This window comes from Schistocerca americana, chromosome 7 (assembly GCF_021461395.2).
Source record: "Schistocerca americana isolate TAMUIC-IGC-003095 chromosome 7, iqSchAmer2.1, whole genome shotgun sequence".
NCBI classification, from domain to species: domain Eukaryota; kingdom Metazoa; phylum Arthropoda; class Insecta; order Orthoptera; family Acrididae; genus Schistocerca; species Schistocerca americana.
This window is the reverse complement of record NC_060125.1, coordinates 313,784,015-313,800,727: the sequence shown is the minus strand read 5'-3', so window position 1 is coordinate 313,800,727 and position 16,713 is coordinate 313,784,015. Positions and strand designations below refer to the sequence as shown.

At 42.8% G+C, this 16,713-nt stretch overlaps 1 protein-coding gene across 1 annotated transcript in view; it reads left to right on the top strand.

Moving 5' to 3' along the window:
* LOC124622905 (myrosinase 1-like) overlaps positions 1–16,713 on the top strand; it is an 88,077-nt gene that overhangs the window by 48,794 nt on the left and 22,570 nt on the right. The window contains exon 6 of the mRNA XM_047148695.1: positions 2,704–2,798. Within this exon, the coding sequence (XP_047004651.1) occupies positions 2,704–2,798 (95 nt within the window). The remainder of the gene's footprint in view (positions 1–2,703; positions 2,799–16,713) is intronic.

Genomic DNA, 16,713 nt, shown 5'->3' with positions numbered 1-16,713 from the left:
GGGACCATAGTTTGTTGGGCGCCTGTGTCTAGCTGACGTGGCACCGGCGGAGGAATCTTTTGCTTGGAGTGGCTGCTGGGATGCTGCCTGTGCGCCAAACCTTATAACGTCATGACTTATTATTTGTTAAATGATGCATGGAATAGATATTTGTATGAGTCTCTCATAAATGTAGTCATTAGAATTAATGCATTAAAATGATTTAACACTAGCAGTTAAAATGTAAGAAACTTTATGAACGGTCCAACTCACTTCGTGCATTGTAGTGTAACTATATGAGATGATCCTCGCTGGCAGTGAGTGTTGTTCGAAACTTGCCTGAGCCAATAAAGTTGAGTACCGGCGATCTAGGCAGTGAGATTGTAGATTTTGTCAGCAATATGCAGTGACGTATTTCGCGAGAGTATCGCAGACCTCTTTCATAATAGCACAGTTTTAATATATTGTTCAATAGCTTATGAAAAACACATTATTTACGTATCTTGATCATTTAGCGCATGGATTTTTAGATCGCCTATCTGTGTGAGCATCTGATTTTATTATGACTGTAGTTTTCTTAACTAACGGACTGCCTGACCTCAAAGATCCGAGTCACATAGAGCAGCAATCCACTTCAGCCGAGAATAACTGCTGAAGACCTGCCGCCTCGTCTACTTTGGGAGAACTAATACTTGGCGTGAACACCACACCAGTATATGTTAAAGAACTCTGTGATTTTTTCTGGCACGTTAATATTGAAATGTCATACCCACACGGACTGCAGTTTCAATACAAATGAGGCCACTATCATGGCCGTAGTGCTAACATTTGTATGGGGAGGGTTATTGTTAGAGGTAGAAAGAGAGAATGTATGCGTGACAATTCATTTTTGGCTATAACTGCAACGTAACTGCACCCAGCAATCGTTTCTTTACTTTTTCTCTTAAACTAAATAAAAAAATACCCTTTCATATAAACTATCGCTACCTTGTTTACATTATTGTATGGCATACCATACTTATTTTCGTGGTATTTGTGCTCATTTGCATGTTCGTCTGTTGAATAAATACATATAGAAAGATGACGATCTTTTACTGAGATGCATGGACAAGATATTTCGGAAGTTTGATGAAGGAAATAGCACATCTTCTTGAAAAAGACCGTGCCTGATCGAGAACTGCGCTTATTCAACCCGTCTTTCGAGATAAGAACAGCTTCACTTAACATGAAATTGTGCATGTTCGAATTTTTATCACCTACAGAAATTAGACAATATTGATCGTACTCTCTCACATGAAAATCTGTCTACTTTTTGTATTCCTTCAGGAAATACGCTTTGGAATCGTACTTGGCCAGCTCAGTCCGCAGAGCACTTGTCTGCGAAAGACAATGGTCCCGAGTCGAGTCTCGATCCGGTAGACATATTTTGATCTACCAAGAAGTTTCAGGCAGTAAATTTCTAAATATTACTACAGAATCTTGTCCAATACCAGAAGCATGAGGTTAAGTGTACGAGCGTATTACAATGAAACAGAAAAGATTTAGAAACAGGAAGACGAAATGCAGCCGAGGTGCTTAAGACTATTAACAGAGAAGGGGAAGCTGACAAATAATAAGATAAATTAAAAAGATTTATGCTATACCGTGTCTAAATAGAAACCATCCTATTTAAAAATTTAGAGAAACTATGCACTAGGGTGCTACTTAAAAGTACATAAGCGGGAACGCTTATCAGAAAAAAATTTAAAAATTTTATGGAGAATGAGTAAACCTACAAGAGAGCCAGTAATTGTCAAGAGCGTATAGACCAAAACACAGTTAGTTTATAATCCTAAAACTGGAATGTAATTCTGCTGCCGTGAACAAGAAATTTCAATACAAAACGAGACAAAATTTCAAATCTCAAATGTTCCATAAAATATAAGGCAATTACAAGACTAGAATTGTAAAGGTAAAACCGTAATAGAAACCTAATAGGTCTTATAAATTAAAAAGAGTACCTTCACAATACAATATTAAGCACAAGGGAACGAAATGGGAGGCACATAAGTGAGAGCGCAGTATCGGTTAAATTAAGTTAAATGACTAAAGCAAAAACGAAATCTGTAGTTTTGAAGAATTTATAGGCTTATTCGATTACTTTGCAAGCTAAAATTACCGTAAGACTCTGCTGTGACTGGCAGGAACCTTCAAGATAAAACAAAACCAACTACAAGTCCCACAGATACTAAAGAGACTTAAGTAATTACGAAACCAGGATTTTTAACGTAAAAAACATGAATTAAATCAGATGATATAATTAGCTTAGGAAATGAGACACTAAGGGTGTAGACGAGTTTAGTTATTTGAAAAGAAAAAATAAGGCACAGTCAAATGAAAACGAGACAGATTGAAAGAAGTTAGTAAACAGTTTATTATTTCAAAAGTATTTGCCGTAAGTGTTACTTCACTGTGAGACAAGACGGTCAATGCCTTCAGGGCGTACGTCGAGTACGGAACGATGATTGAACCCACGCGAGCACCTCAGGTGCTACTCTTGTCGCACTATCTTTCCCGTTGTCCACCTATAATAATGGCTATTTCTTCATTGGCTGAAAGTTCCTTCTTTTCTGTGTGTGCACTCGTTCACTTTACATGAAATCATATGGATGTCAACGCGTAGCTTTACTCTGTTTTCAGTGAAACATAGAAACAAAACTGTGGTAATGGTCTTTTCTATCTCAGGAAAGGTCGGCATTGCCCTTAACATCATGTGGTACGAGCCAGCCACAAACTCAACGGAGGACATCGCCGCTGCAGACCGGAAGCTACAATTCTACGTAAGTATCGGAAAATAATCACTACCTTATCACAAGTAGTGGCCTATGCACATTTCAGGGCTAGGCTATGCCGCAAGGAAGTAATTCGAGATACCTGGTAGATACATTAGCTCCTATACTTGTTCGAAACTACAGATATGGTTTTGTCTGTAGTTCCGCCTTAGAAATTCCATGTATTTTCATCATTAGACAGCTTATGTAAGTTCCAGTAAACTAAACATTTATTGATAAAATGTACGAACTTGGTTTACTGAAAGACTAACTCTCCACCAATTCCCAGACATCTAGCTATAGATCTGTGCCAATAGATCACCTGTAACTCATTAACTTGGAGTTACCTTTCTGTTTTTTGTGCTCTCTATAAACGTTGCTTCAATTGCTCAACAACTTGGATCCAAGAATTCAGTTCTTCGGTCTAAAGAAACAAGCTTCGTGTTACATTTTTTAGTACCGTAATTTATACTGTAACAACTGTAACTCGATCAATACATACCTGACAATGCAAACGCATTGTGAGACAAAAACGCTTACCGGTACAGTTTTTCACTGCCTAACCTGAAAAAAACCACTTCAATAACTTTTTGAAATGACACGCGTTACAATATAGCCCTAGGAATAATGATTCATCGCCAGAATACTCCTTGCCAAACCACAACTTGTCAGTTCAGTAAAAATACATATACATTGAAAATCGTGAAACAAATGTAAGTTGTTATGTGCCACAGTAATTATCAGCAAACAGGCATATTCAGATTACCCAAATGGCAGTGCTTACTTTCTGATTTTAAAAGTTAAGGTGTTTAGTTACACTGGTATGCAAAACTAAAGAACCAAAGTAATTTTCGCATGATGTCTCACTGTGAAGTAACATACCCCAGTGATACTTGAACGATACATAGGTAGAATGCTACATTATAGTACAGAAGGTAACTGAAAGAAAAATGCATTGAGGTGAACACAAATAAAACTTTTATTCGAAGATAGTAATTACACTGGAGCAACCGCGATTTATGATGATGCCTTGGACATGACAAAAGGTGGGACATGGTTCTTAATAAGGAATGTGATTATCACGGACTGCAATGCAAGCTTTGCAACGTACCCTACACGTTCTCGTTTGAATTTAAGTTTGGGGAAGGGCCAGACCAGTCCATTCTCCGAATACCTTTTCGTTCCAATAGCACCTTTACCTGCTCAGTTCGATGTTGTCGAGTACTGCCATCCATCATTAAGGAAGCCGGGGCAGAATGCACCCCTGAAAACTCTCACATGGGTAAGGAGTATAGTGTCACTATAACGGTGACCGGTGAGTGTAACGTGTTCGAGGATTTAGAGCTCAGTACATGAAACATTATGTCTCCCCGCACCATAACACCTGGATCACAAAAACAATCATGATTGACAGTGTTCCTGGGTGCATTACATGTTCCCACCCCTTTCCATATGAGTGTGCGTCCGGAATCACTACTCAGACTGAATCTGTTCTCATTCGAATACACGACCCCACTTCTCGTTGGTCCAGTCCATATGCTCCTCGTAAATGGTACCGCCGCTGAGCAGGTTCCATTGGAATACAAATTAATGATGGTCTTGTAAAGAGACCACACCATCGCAGTTGCTGTGCCACTGTGGAGCGCGCCCTTCAATCCTGTTAAATGTGGTTTGTGCCCGCTGTTAGACTCGCGCTTGCTTATTGCACAATGCAGCAGTAACCTGTTACCTGTAGCTGACCCTTGTCGACATCTCCTCTCCTTCGGGCAACAGTGCCTGTGGTTCGGAACGCTACTTGTGGACGTGCAGCAATGCTGTGAGAAATTCCGTACTCCTGGATTACACTCGTTACACTTCGTTCTTCTTCCAGTTTCCCAATGATTCTCTCCCATGTGAAGTAATCCAGATGTTTCTAGAACGAGATTCTCACTCTGCAGCGGAGTGTGCGCGATATGAAACTTCCTGGCAGATAAAAATTGTGTGCGGGACCGAGGCTCGAACTTTGGACATTTGCGTTTCGCGGGCATATGCTCTGCCAACTGAGCTACAAAAGCACGACTCATGATCCATCCTTACAGCTTTACTTCTGTCAGTACCTCGTATCCTAACTTCCAAACACCATAGAAGTTCTCCACTTCGCAGAACTAACACTCCTGGAAGAAAGAATATTGCGGAGACATTCTTAGCACAGTTTGGAGGATGGGTAGCTCAGTTGGTAGAGCGCTTGTCCCCGAAAGGCAAAGGTCCCGAGTTCGGGTATGAGCTTGGCACATAGGTTTAATCTGCTAGGAAGTTTCAACCAAATGTTGTCTCCGGGCGATGATATAATGAAGAATACCACAATAGTGTACCGTAACTCCTCAGTGATTGACACACACTGTTTTATCCTTTACTTCGATCGCCTCGTGGTGCGGGACCAGCCCAGTTCAGCGTTATAGTCACGCTGACTTCACGCCATGTGACGTCCGGTTTGCTACGCACGCTGGGAGACCCCTGCCGACATGCTCGCACGCTTTCATTTATTTCCACGGAGTTGTTAGTATGTTATGTTACTTTATCTATATCGTCCTTAAGTTCCGCAGAGCCGTGAAGTTAAATATAGAGTTAGTTTAATGTACGTAGGTTGGAACTTAAATAGTGGCAATACTGCTGTGGAGAAACTATGCAATGGAGTCTACTATTGTCGCTGATAGCACACGTTGTTGACATACCTACCTTACCTCCGAGCAAATGGACTCGCCCGTCCCACGTCACCGGCGTGCGCACAATCGAGGGAAACACAGTCACATGTGAGCGAGCGGTCTAACGTAACGGTGTCATTATGTTTTCGAAACAGGAACAAATGAGTTGGATCAAGAGCGAATGTGCCAGAGGTCGTACAGCACGACAGTGTCATCAAGGTCCTCAACAGGCGTGCGGGGAATCGGCATTGTCGTACAAAACAGTGGCACGTTGGGTAAAAGCCTTCAACGATGGTCGGCAAACAGTGGGAGGCATGCGCCAGGCAGGTCGTCCTAGCATCTCTGAAGAAGAAGTGCATGCTATTGCCGCGTTAGTGGACAATGAGCGACGCCATACGATTCGTGAGCTCGCCCACGAAACCGGATTAGCAGATACGACTGTGCTTCGCATCCTGAAGGAACGCCTGGTCATGAGAAAAATTGCATCACGCATGACTTGACGGAAATGCAGAAATGGATGCCTTACGACGCTGCTCAGACGCACTTGGAGCGCGAAGGAGAGGCTTTCTTAGGCCGTATCGTAACACTGGATGAGACATGGGCCACATCGTACAAGCCAAAACTGAAACGCCAACCCAACTAATGGCGTCATTATGGGTCGCCGTGAAAGTCGAAAGTGCGTCAGAGCCCCAGTATGGTGAGAGCTATGGTGATTCTCTTGTACGACTGTGATGGTGTTATCCTAACGCATTACGTTCCTTCACGGCAGACGGTAAATGCACAGTATTACTTTTCGGTTTTGGAGCAACACCTGCGACCAGCTTTGCGAAAGAAGCGGCGACACTGTCTGCGCAACCCACCCACCATTTTGCACGACAATGGGAGGGTGCATACAGTGCAAGCTGTGGCTTCTCTGTTCGGTCGACGGGACTGGGAAGTACTGAACCATCCACCATACTCCCCGGACTCAAGGCCTGCTGACTTTGATTTGATTCCTAAGATGAAGGAACCACTTTGCGCCATTCGCTCCAGAACTGTTCCAGAGATTCGATAGGCAGTAGACCGCTCCATTCGCACCATCAACAGAGCAAGCTCTGCTAACGGTATACTACGCCTTCCACATCGCTGGCAACGGGTTCTACACAACGCTGGTGACTACTCTGAAGGACAGTAACAGGTGAAAACATGTAACTCTTTTGTATCGGTTGTGAATAAATAGTTGCCACTATTTAGGTTGCAACCCTCGTACAAAAACGGTCATTTCTAATTACTGAAAGCTCCTCAACATTGCAAACAATTTCAGTGGTTCAGTTTTGATTATGGTTTTGTGGCTAATTTCTATGATTATGGTTTTGTGGCTAATTTCTATGACACCGTAAGACTCGGCTTGTAACCGGTAATAGTTACAGGATCGTTTTATAAGTAATTACGGATGAGAGTAGGGATAGCGTCTCTCTAAAATATTATAGTTACGTTAACACAGCCGTGTTTTCATTATTTTACCAACATATGCACTGGAACTGCCTTTCCTTACTAATTGTCTATGTATTGATTACGGTGGCACCGGATAATGAACGTGCGAACAGCTACGTGGCTTGGCGTAAGCGCCGCTCTTCTGTCTGAAACTTCTCCCAGACAGCAACTCTCTAATGCCCATGGAAATATGTTACATGTCGAATATTGACTGATTTGCATTTATTCCATTGGCAAGCGCTACGTGTTTCCAGTTTAATTCTTTTGAATCAACAATGGAAGTGCATTGGAGTACGTCTAGCACAGTGTTTTCCTCAATTTGGAAGATATCCTAACCTTAACAGTACTGCCTTGCAATTCTATGACCTAATAAGTCCAAGTGCAAAGGCGTTTTTACATATTTTAGACGTTCGGAACAAGACACGAATTAAAATTCATAATACGTTTACAAAGATAATGTAAAAATATCTACCTATAAAACTTTCCACAAAAAATTGATCAAAAATTGGGAGATGTAGTTTCAGCAGTGTTGCTTCGTCACAGTGTCTCTTTTTCACGTTATAACAAGTGCTAGAGACTGTGACGCACAAACATCCCTTTGTCGTCAACTGCGCCGAGCGGCTGTAGTTGGTGATAGAAATGGAGTAGGGAACTAGTAGATTTGAATGTCAGTGACAGAATCCTCTCAAGCCACAGCAAATAAGTTTTGACAGTAGACTGTTTGGATTCTGCAGACAACGTAGTGCTAACTGAAGACTTGTGCAGTGCACTGGAGTGTGACATTCTTCCGCTCGATGGGTATTTGTGGGGCCGGACACCCCAACGATAGCGAGTTATCTTCGAGTTGTTATTAAGTGATCATCGAGCAGCAATCACTGCTTGAGATATGAAGCAGGCAGATCAGAGTTGCAAATGTCATTGGAGAAAACGCATTGCAGTATCAACTCCAAACAGATAACTTACGAGATGTCATTGGAACCAGCCATACCCAAGAGAAAAAAAGGTTAGCAACGCTGTCTGCTGCAGTTAATTAGACTGAACCCGTCTACCACTTGATACGGAACGTAACCAATGGGAAATATTTTTAATGTAATATGAAACAGAAACACTTCCACGACAGTCACCTACGTGGAAGCCTTGTACGCCACGGAGTGCCTGCGACTAAAAAGAATGATTTCATTGAATAAATGGTAATAAGAGAGAGAAGGACTCTTTGAAAGATCTGAGAGGCAACATTGGTGAAATCGAATGTCTGCGACGTCATTACACAGATCTGAGCTACAGGATGAGAATAATCTTCAGGTTGTGCTACAAGGAGACGGGTAGCTTTTTACAGTCAGGTGAAAAAACCCCTCCAAAGGGACACCATAAACTGGCATTTCATCGACAGGTAAAATAAACAATTTTTACTGTCTGGCTCATGTAGCCAGGAAAAGATGTAAAGGAGTAAAGGATCTGGAGCTGACAGGCGTAACAGGAAGAATGAAAGAGAGATTCCGAATAACGTCCATCATGGTTTTGAGGAACGACCAGTGAAGATAATGGATATACTGTGACCATCGTCACCAAGTGCTGTACCCCACGCAAAGTTTGTCAAGGAGGCGACACAACTGCGGAGTGACAGAACTGAATCAAAGCCATAAAAGCTATTACAAGTACAGTAAATACTGTTCCAACTCTCATGAAGAACATCAGCGCAAAACACGCAAGTTTACTAATGATCACTTGGACACAATGACTTAAACAAACCAGTTTATTCGTCACATATCTAAGTTCATTCGAAATGCATCAGGTTGCAGGGCGTTGTCTAGGAAGTAGATACATATAGACCACTGTAGAGCTTGCGATGACACTCGAAGACGACTCGATGATTATTCAATCACAACTCGAGGACAACTCGCTATCTTGAGGCACGCAGCCCCATAAATACCAGCCGAGCAGAAGGATAACGTCGCTCTCCAGTACACTGCACATGTCAGGCATAGTAAAGTAATGTGTCCACAATGGTTCTGTCTGGCAGAGATGGCACCGTCCGTGAGCCTGACCGGAACTAAATATGTTGCTACATGAAGCTGGTACTTGTACAGATATCATTGGGGATCTTGCAGCTCTCGATGAATGACGTTATAATGAAATCTGTACCTTTCACTGCTTACAGGCGTTGATAAATATCAACGGGGACAGTTGAAAAATGTGTGCCAGGGTGGGATTGTAACCCGGGACCTCCTGCTTACGTGGCAGACGCTCTATACAACTAAGTCACCGAGGATACAGACGATAGTGCGACTGCAGAGAATTACCTATGGCACGCTCCGCGTGAGACCCACATTTCCAACGTACTGTCCACACACTATATTTAAAGTGTCCCTGCCCACTATACTCATTACTCGCAGCAGTCAACCTACCGATTCCCGTAAGAGTTTCAGCAATGTGAGTGCATCCACACTGGAGAAAATCATTGGTCGATAGAACAGATACCATCTTCATATATATATAAATAAGGCTTACAGGCCAAATATCAACGCCTGTAAGCAGCGAAAGGTCTAGATTTCATTATAACTTCAAATATGTTGCTGTTCCGCTGCTTACGTCTGCCGAACAGGCAACTCTGCAGACAAAGCTGTATAGAGGGAGGTGTCAGTGCCCCTTGGACACAGCTGCAAGCTGACAAGGACACCCTACAGAGTAGCAGGGCAGTGCAATGGACCCCATTTCTTCTCCTCCTCCCCTCTCCCCTCCGCCTCCCCTCCCCGTCCCACCACTATCACGCTTGCAAAAGGAAATTTCGAGCTTCAAAAAACATAACTGATATTGTATTCCGCGACATGTACAGTAATATACCAGTACAGTATCAATTAGAACACTAGTAGTAAGTATAGCCACAACCATAGTTCGTCGCATGTCGTGTCGCCGTTTGCTGCTGCTTTCCTTGCAACTGAAAATGCCACATGACTGGATTCACACTGAGGTCAAGTCATGGGATAGCGTTATGTACATGCACAGCTGGCGGACTATAGCTTACCCAAAAATGGGCAGTGCATTGGCGGAGCTGTCACTTGTAATCAAGTGATTCATGTGAAATGGTTCCCAGTGTCATTATAACCGCACGACGAGAATTAACAGACTTTGAATGTGGAATGGTAGTTGGTACTAGGAACATGGGACATTCAGTTTCGAAAGTCGGTAGAGAATTCAGTGTCCCGAGATCCACAGCGTCAAGAGTGTGCCAAGACTACCGAATTTTAGGCATTACTTCTCACCACGGACAATGCAGCGGTCGCATAGAGTTGTCAGCACTACGAGACAAACAACACTGCGTCAAATAACCGCAGAAATCAATGTGGGACGTACGTATCCGTCAGGACACTGCGGCGAAATTTGGCGTTAGTGGGCTATGACAGCAGAGTGCGCAACATGTTTTGTAAAAAAACTTCTGTCAAGATTACAAAAGTGAAGTACAATGAGCAGCAAGCGGAAAAGCGGGTTCTCAAAAGTCGAAGAATCGCGAAAAGTGAATGTGCAACTTCCACAAAAACGAAGGAAGAGACAATGGACTTCAGATCACGTAAACAAGAGGAAAAATTATGTAAGTAAACTAAACAACAAATTAATGAATAAACTGCTTTTAATCTATAAATAGAAAAATGTAGAAATATATATCAAGTATACCAAAATTTCAGAATGACAGTTGAGGATAATTCATAAATAAAAGCGAAAGGCGCCTAGTAAAAAAGACATTCTTAAGACAAACAAAAACAATATTAACTGGTATAGAAGGAGTTTTGCAGATAGTGTCACGCTGTGTCCAATACTCCCGGCGGGTCAGCTATATGGCTTACTGCCTATACAGTACAAAACTGCCTCTCAACTTCTCGTGGTGGAAATCCACGGAAAGAGGCTGGGATGATATTGCAGCAACTATAACCATAAGTAACAATAAGGCTATGGATCGGTACAGCACACTGGACGTTGCTTGTTCGAAGTTCAGACAGTGCCTCCAAGATGGCAGCTTATCCTTCAACTGAAACGACGCCATCTTAATACGTCTGAACAACTTTTGCTGCGCCCATTATTGTACGATTCAAAATTTGTGAACAATCACTGGAAGCAGTTTCATTCATAAAATATCAAAGAGTATATGTAGGGAGCTATTTAAAGTGAAACTAGCAAACAAAACTAATGACAGATAAGGGAGAGGCCAGAATCGGATTCAGTGGAGGAAACTCACCCACACAGGAGATAGCTTACCCCTTTTACCAATAGATAGGATCGTTAGAAGAAACACAGAAGATCCAATGAAGAGCGGCGCGTTTCGTTACAGAATCATGGAGATGTTCAACAAACTCTAGTGGTAGACGTTGCTGGAGAGGCTTTCTGCATCACCGTGTAGTTTACTGCTAAAGTTCCGAGAGCGAACGTTCCTAGAAGAGTCCATTAATCTAGTGAAATCACCGTGAAGACAAAATTAGAGAGATTACAGCCCACACAGAGTCCTGTCAGCAATTGTTCTTCCCGCAAACCATTCGCGACTGAAAGAGGAAAAGGGGGGGATAACAGTCGCACAATAAGTACCCTCCTCCACTCACTATAAGATGGCTTCGGAGTATAGGTGTAGATGTAGATGTGGAATTGACCATTTTCTTTGCTGTCTGGCAGAGAGAAATTGCCATATTTGATTCTAGGGAAAAGCTATAATGTTGACTATGAAAGTGCTTCAGCTTTTCCTTAAGTGCAACCGAGCATAGAATAGAGTGCTGAGTGCAGGGTACCTTTTCCTAGAGGCGGACAACGACAAAGGACGTTGTTGTTTTACGCATGGGCACAGTTATGGTCTACACTGACGGAAGAAACATTGCAACACCAAGAAGGAGTTGTGCGTCATAAACGAAAGTTGGTGGGGGTGTTTCTACATCTCAAAGATGAATAGATTTCGCGCCATTTGGCCGGCCGCTGTGGCCGAGCGGTTCTAAGCGCTTCAGTCCGGAACCGCGTGACAGCTACGGTCGCAGGCTCGAATCCTGCCTCGGGCATGGATGTGTGTGATGTCCTTATGTTAGTTAGGTTTAAGTAGTTGGGGACTGATGACCTCAGATGTTAAGTCCCATAGTGCTCTCAGCCATTTGCCCATTTTCGCGCCATTTGCATAAGAGTGGTGCTAGTCGCGACAGTATGTGGATACAAATCAGGTTTGCTTTAAATACGCACTGTAACTATCGTAAGCGTTAGTTACCTTTGAGATTGGACTTGGGAGTTGATATTAGTCGAGAATGCCTTTAAGGCGACAAAGAAGCCATTATCAACACCTCACTGATCTTGAACGAGGTCATGCAATTGGTCTACGAGGAACTAGATGTTCCTTCTGCAATATTATAGAAAGACTTGGCGGGAATGTAGAAACTGTACATGATTCCTGTCAGCGGTCATCACGAAAATGTGCGGTCGCAAGAAGATTGGGCTCCGGACGGCCACGTGGCGCTATCAAGAGGGAAGACCATCGTGTTCAGTGTGTGACGCTGGTGCTTGTACTGCATCTGCAGCAGCACTTGACACCACACAGACACTATGAACTGTTACAGATCAGTTACTTCAAGGACAGCTCTGAGCCAGACCCTCTGTAGGGTGCATTCCACTAACCCCACACCACGGCCATCTGGGACATCAGTGGTTCTGCCTCCGTGCCAATGATGGCCGTGTGTTGGTTAGAATGGCTCCAGTTGAGGGGTCTGAGACCAACTTGTTTGCGTGCTAGAAACACTGGACTTACACCTGGAGTTATGGTCTGGGGTGCGTTTCGTATGACAACAGGAGCACTCTCGCGCTTATCCCACGTACTCTGTCTGCAAATCTGGACGTCAATTTTATGATTCGACCTGTTGAATTGCCATTCATGAGCAACATTGAACGGAGTGCTTACGGAAAGGTTACCGTTCGCCCTCAAACCACTGTTGCAACACAACATGATCCACAGAGTGTCGACATGTTGCCTTCGGTTGCTCGATCACCGATTTGTCTCCAATGGAGCACTTATGGAACGTCGTCAGACAACTCCAGCGTAATCCACAAATAGCATTAACTGCCCCTGTATTGCCCGACCAAGAGCAACAGGCTTGGACGCCATCCCTCAAACTGACAACCGGCACTTGTATGTACAACACAATGCACGCACGTTTTCATGCTTGGATTTAACATTTTGGCGATTACACAGGTTATTAATGTACCAGTGTTTCGCATTTTCAATGACTTTTCTCGCGCTAAACCTGTGACCTTTCAATGTTAATCCGTTAAATATGTTACCTAAAAAAATCACTTATTTTCAGCGTTTAATATAATTAGTGACCAAATTTAAAAATTTAAATTGCTGTTCTCAGCTACTCATTAAGAGATAAGACCTCATGTTATAGTTATAACACAGTAAGTGTTAACAAATCCGTATTTGCAATTCGAGTGTTAGCTGACATAGGCGACATAAAAATGAAAAAGCTTGCATACTTTGCCTACTTTCATTCCATAATGTCATATGGTATAATATTTTTGGGTAACTCTTCAAGTCAAACAGAAGTTTTCAGAGTCCAAAAGCGTGTAACACGTGTTATTTGTGGAGTAAATTCACGGACGTCCTGTAGAAACCCCTTCAAAGAACTGGGTATACTAACTACTGCCTCTCAGTATATTTACTCCTTAATGAAATTTGTCCTAAATAATATATCTCCTTTTCAAACAAGCAGCTCAGTTCATACATACAATACCAGGAACAAAAATGATCTGCACAAGGACTTAAAAGCACTTACTTAGTTCAAAAAGGGGTCCACTACTCAGGAACACTCATCTTCAGTAATTTGCCAGCAAACATAAAAATTTAGTTACAAATAAAGATCAGTTTAAAAGGAGCCTGAAAGACTTACTAGTGGCCAACTCCTTCTACTCCATTGACGAATTTTTTAATAGAAAAAAATGATGTATTGTATATGTTCATACTATTAGTATTGTTATTTCAGCTTAAAAAAAAATATTGACATGTACCACATCCACGAGGATCTCCTCAGCACGGATCTATGGAACGAAAAACTAATCTAATGTAATCTAAGACAAGTATTAAAATTAGAAATTGTCATGGGGCAGCGTAATAAAGACGCTCCAATTACCCAGAATATAATTATCCAGTATTTCATAATGACAACTCTTAGCGACTTCCAACAAACATTACACTTAATTTCAAACCTTTTTGAAACTTTTTCTCTTTGACATCCCTCACAGAACAATGAAAGTGAAAAAGTTTATAACTTACTATATTGTCGGTAATGATGCAGTAAAATTTCAGCATTTGTCGTGACATTTTAATTTATTACTTCTTTACTATTACTTCTTCACACTCTATTCACAACATATTAAGGATACAGTATCCACATATACCGCTGAATTTACCTGCAGTATTACGTAATTGTACAGTACGTAGTTCTGGGGATATTACGTCATAAAGAGTGGGATGCATGAAAAACTGGCTTTTCTTAACGTGGAGTGCAAATCATCCAGATTATACTCAACATGGGTGTACGAGTATTTTTAAGAAGTGGGGTGGAAATGAGGGATTATTGGTACTATATAAATGAGAAGTAGTTAAGTGAGGCGTTACGTTGCGATTATATTAAGATCTGTGATGTGAGATACTGGGATGCGTGCGCATTGACATGCTTATAATGTAAACGTAGCACATGGTTGTCACCTGGTTGTATGAAGCAATGACACTAAAATACCTGGTACTGCTGAGGTAATTCACACAAGCATTTGTGGTTAGTCCTAACAGTTCAGAGTCTTCACTACTCGTGTCATGATGGATTTCATCGTAATAGTCGTGTTTTACTGGTCCGCCGTTAAATGCACAATCGTAGTGCGCGACCCATAGCGAATTACGACCCTTTTGACTGTCTCATAATTAGCACACATTTCATCTGACTTGACAACCGGAAATTTCAGTTTGACATACCGTCTCTAACAGTAGCATTCGATTTTCGGCAAAATTGTGGAAATTCAACCGTAACCGCACTTTGTCTTGTGCTAAAACTTTTGCTGTAAATCCTTCAGACATCTTCGGAGCGAGCCATGTAGAATATGTAAGTCCCACCCCTGTCACGTTATACACAGGTAGAGCGAGCCAATTTCGAAAGCACTCACTGAATATCATGTTGGAAGAAATACCACACGTGAGACAGAGATATTCTCTCATGACACACTCTGTGAAGGATGTTGCGTAACAACTTCCAGTCAACGCGGGAACAATAGGCTACTGTTGTCTGTGAGAGCTATCTATTGCCAATGCTGTATCCCACATTTTATTTTGGTTGAAACCATCATCACGATAAATTAAATTATTCGTAAAACGTATTTAGATCACTTCCCTCAAAACCTAATGCCAGAAAGATGATACGTTAATTAGAATCTGAACATTTTCGTAGTACATAGCGTAGCCTGCTCGACCACAACAGATATATTAGGCTGTAACAGACGAGTATATCGTCGATCTCTGCCACCCCTGTGGTATTTCTTCCACAATGATACCATTTTCCAGGTTTCCAATTAACTCAAGATTTATTGTTGCCGCATTGCATATGGAGTACATGAAATGACTGTATTTGCAGATCAATAACAGAAGCAGTTCAGATGTACCGGGTATCGACTCGTGCTGATGGTGTTGGTGGTGGTTAGTGTTTAACGTCCCGTCGACAACGAGGTCATTAGAGACGGAGCGCAAGCTCGGGTTAGGGAAGGATTGGGAAGGAAATCGGCCGTGCCCTTTCAAAGGAACCATCCCGGCATTTGCCTGAAACGATTTAGGGAAATCACGGAAAACCTAAATCAGGATGGCCGGAGACGGGATTGAACCGTCGTCCTCCCGAATGCGAGTCCAGTGTGCTAACCACTGCGCCGCCTCGCTCGGTTGCTCGTGCTGAAACACCCATATTAGTAAGTGGTGAAACCTCCACTGGCGGCAATGCACCCTCTGAATCTGGCATCCAGTCGATCGTATAGATGGTGAATAAGTCCTGGGACAAGTTGCTCCAAGCCTGCTCGGCTTGTTCACGTAGTTCTCTATGATAGGTTTGTTGACGAGTCGTATGAGTCACTTCTCGTCCCATCCTATCTCACACATGCTAGATCAAAGACAAGTCCGGAGATGGCACTGGCCACAGAAGTTGCTGCACGTCTTGCAGAGCACGTTGAGTTTCACGGGCAGCGTGTGGGTGAGCATTATCCTGTTGGAACAACACATCACCTTCCTGTTGCAAGAACGGCAAAAGAATGGGTCTAACAATACTCTGCTTGTGCCGGGCGAGCACAGAGCACTCGTTAGCGTTTCCTGCAGAAACACGAAAGGTGAATGGGAGTTGTAGCTTATCGCACCTCAGACTATAAGGCCTAGGGTGGGGCCAGTGTGTCTTCAACGAATGCACGTCATACTCGCAAACGACCATCACTTGCGTGCGATCAAAATCTGCTTTCGTCGCTGAAGATTGCAGCTCGCCATTCCATCTTCCAAGTGATCCTCTGACGTCACCAGTCGAGCCGTGCACGTCGATGCTTTGGGCTGAGTGGAAGACGGGCTAGAGGTGTGCGAGCCTGTAGTTCAAAATGGCTCTGAGCACTATGGGACTTAACTTCTGAGGTCATCAGTCACCTAGAACTTAGAACTACTTAAACCTAACTAACCTAAGGACATCCATGCCCGAGGCAGGATTCGAACCTGCGACCGTAGCGGTCGCGCGGTTCCAGACTGT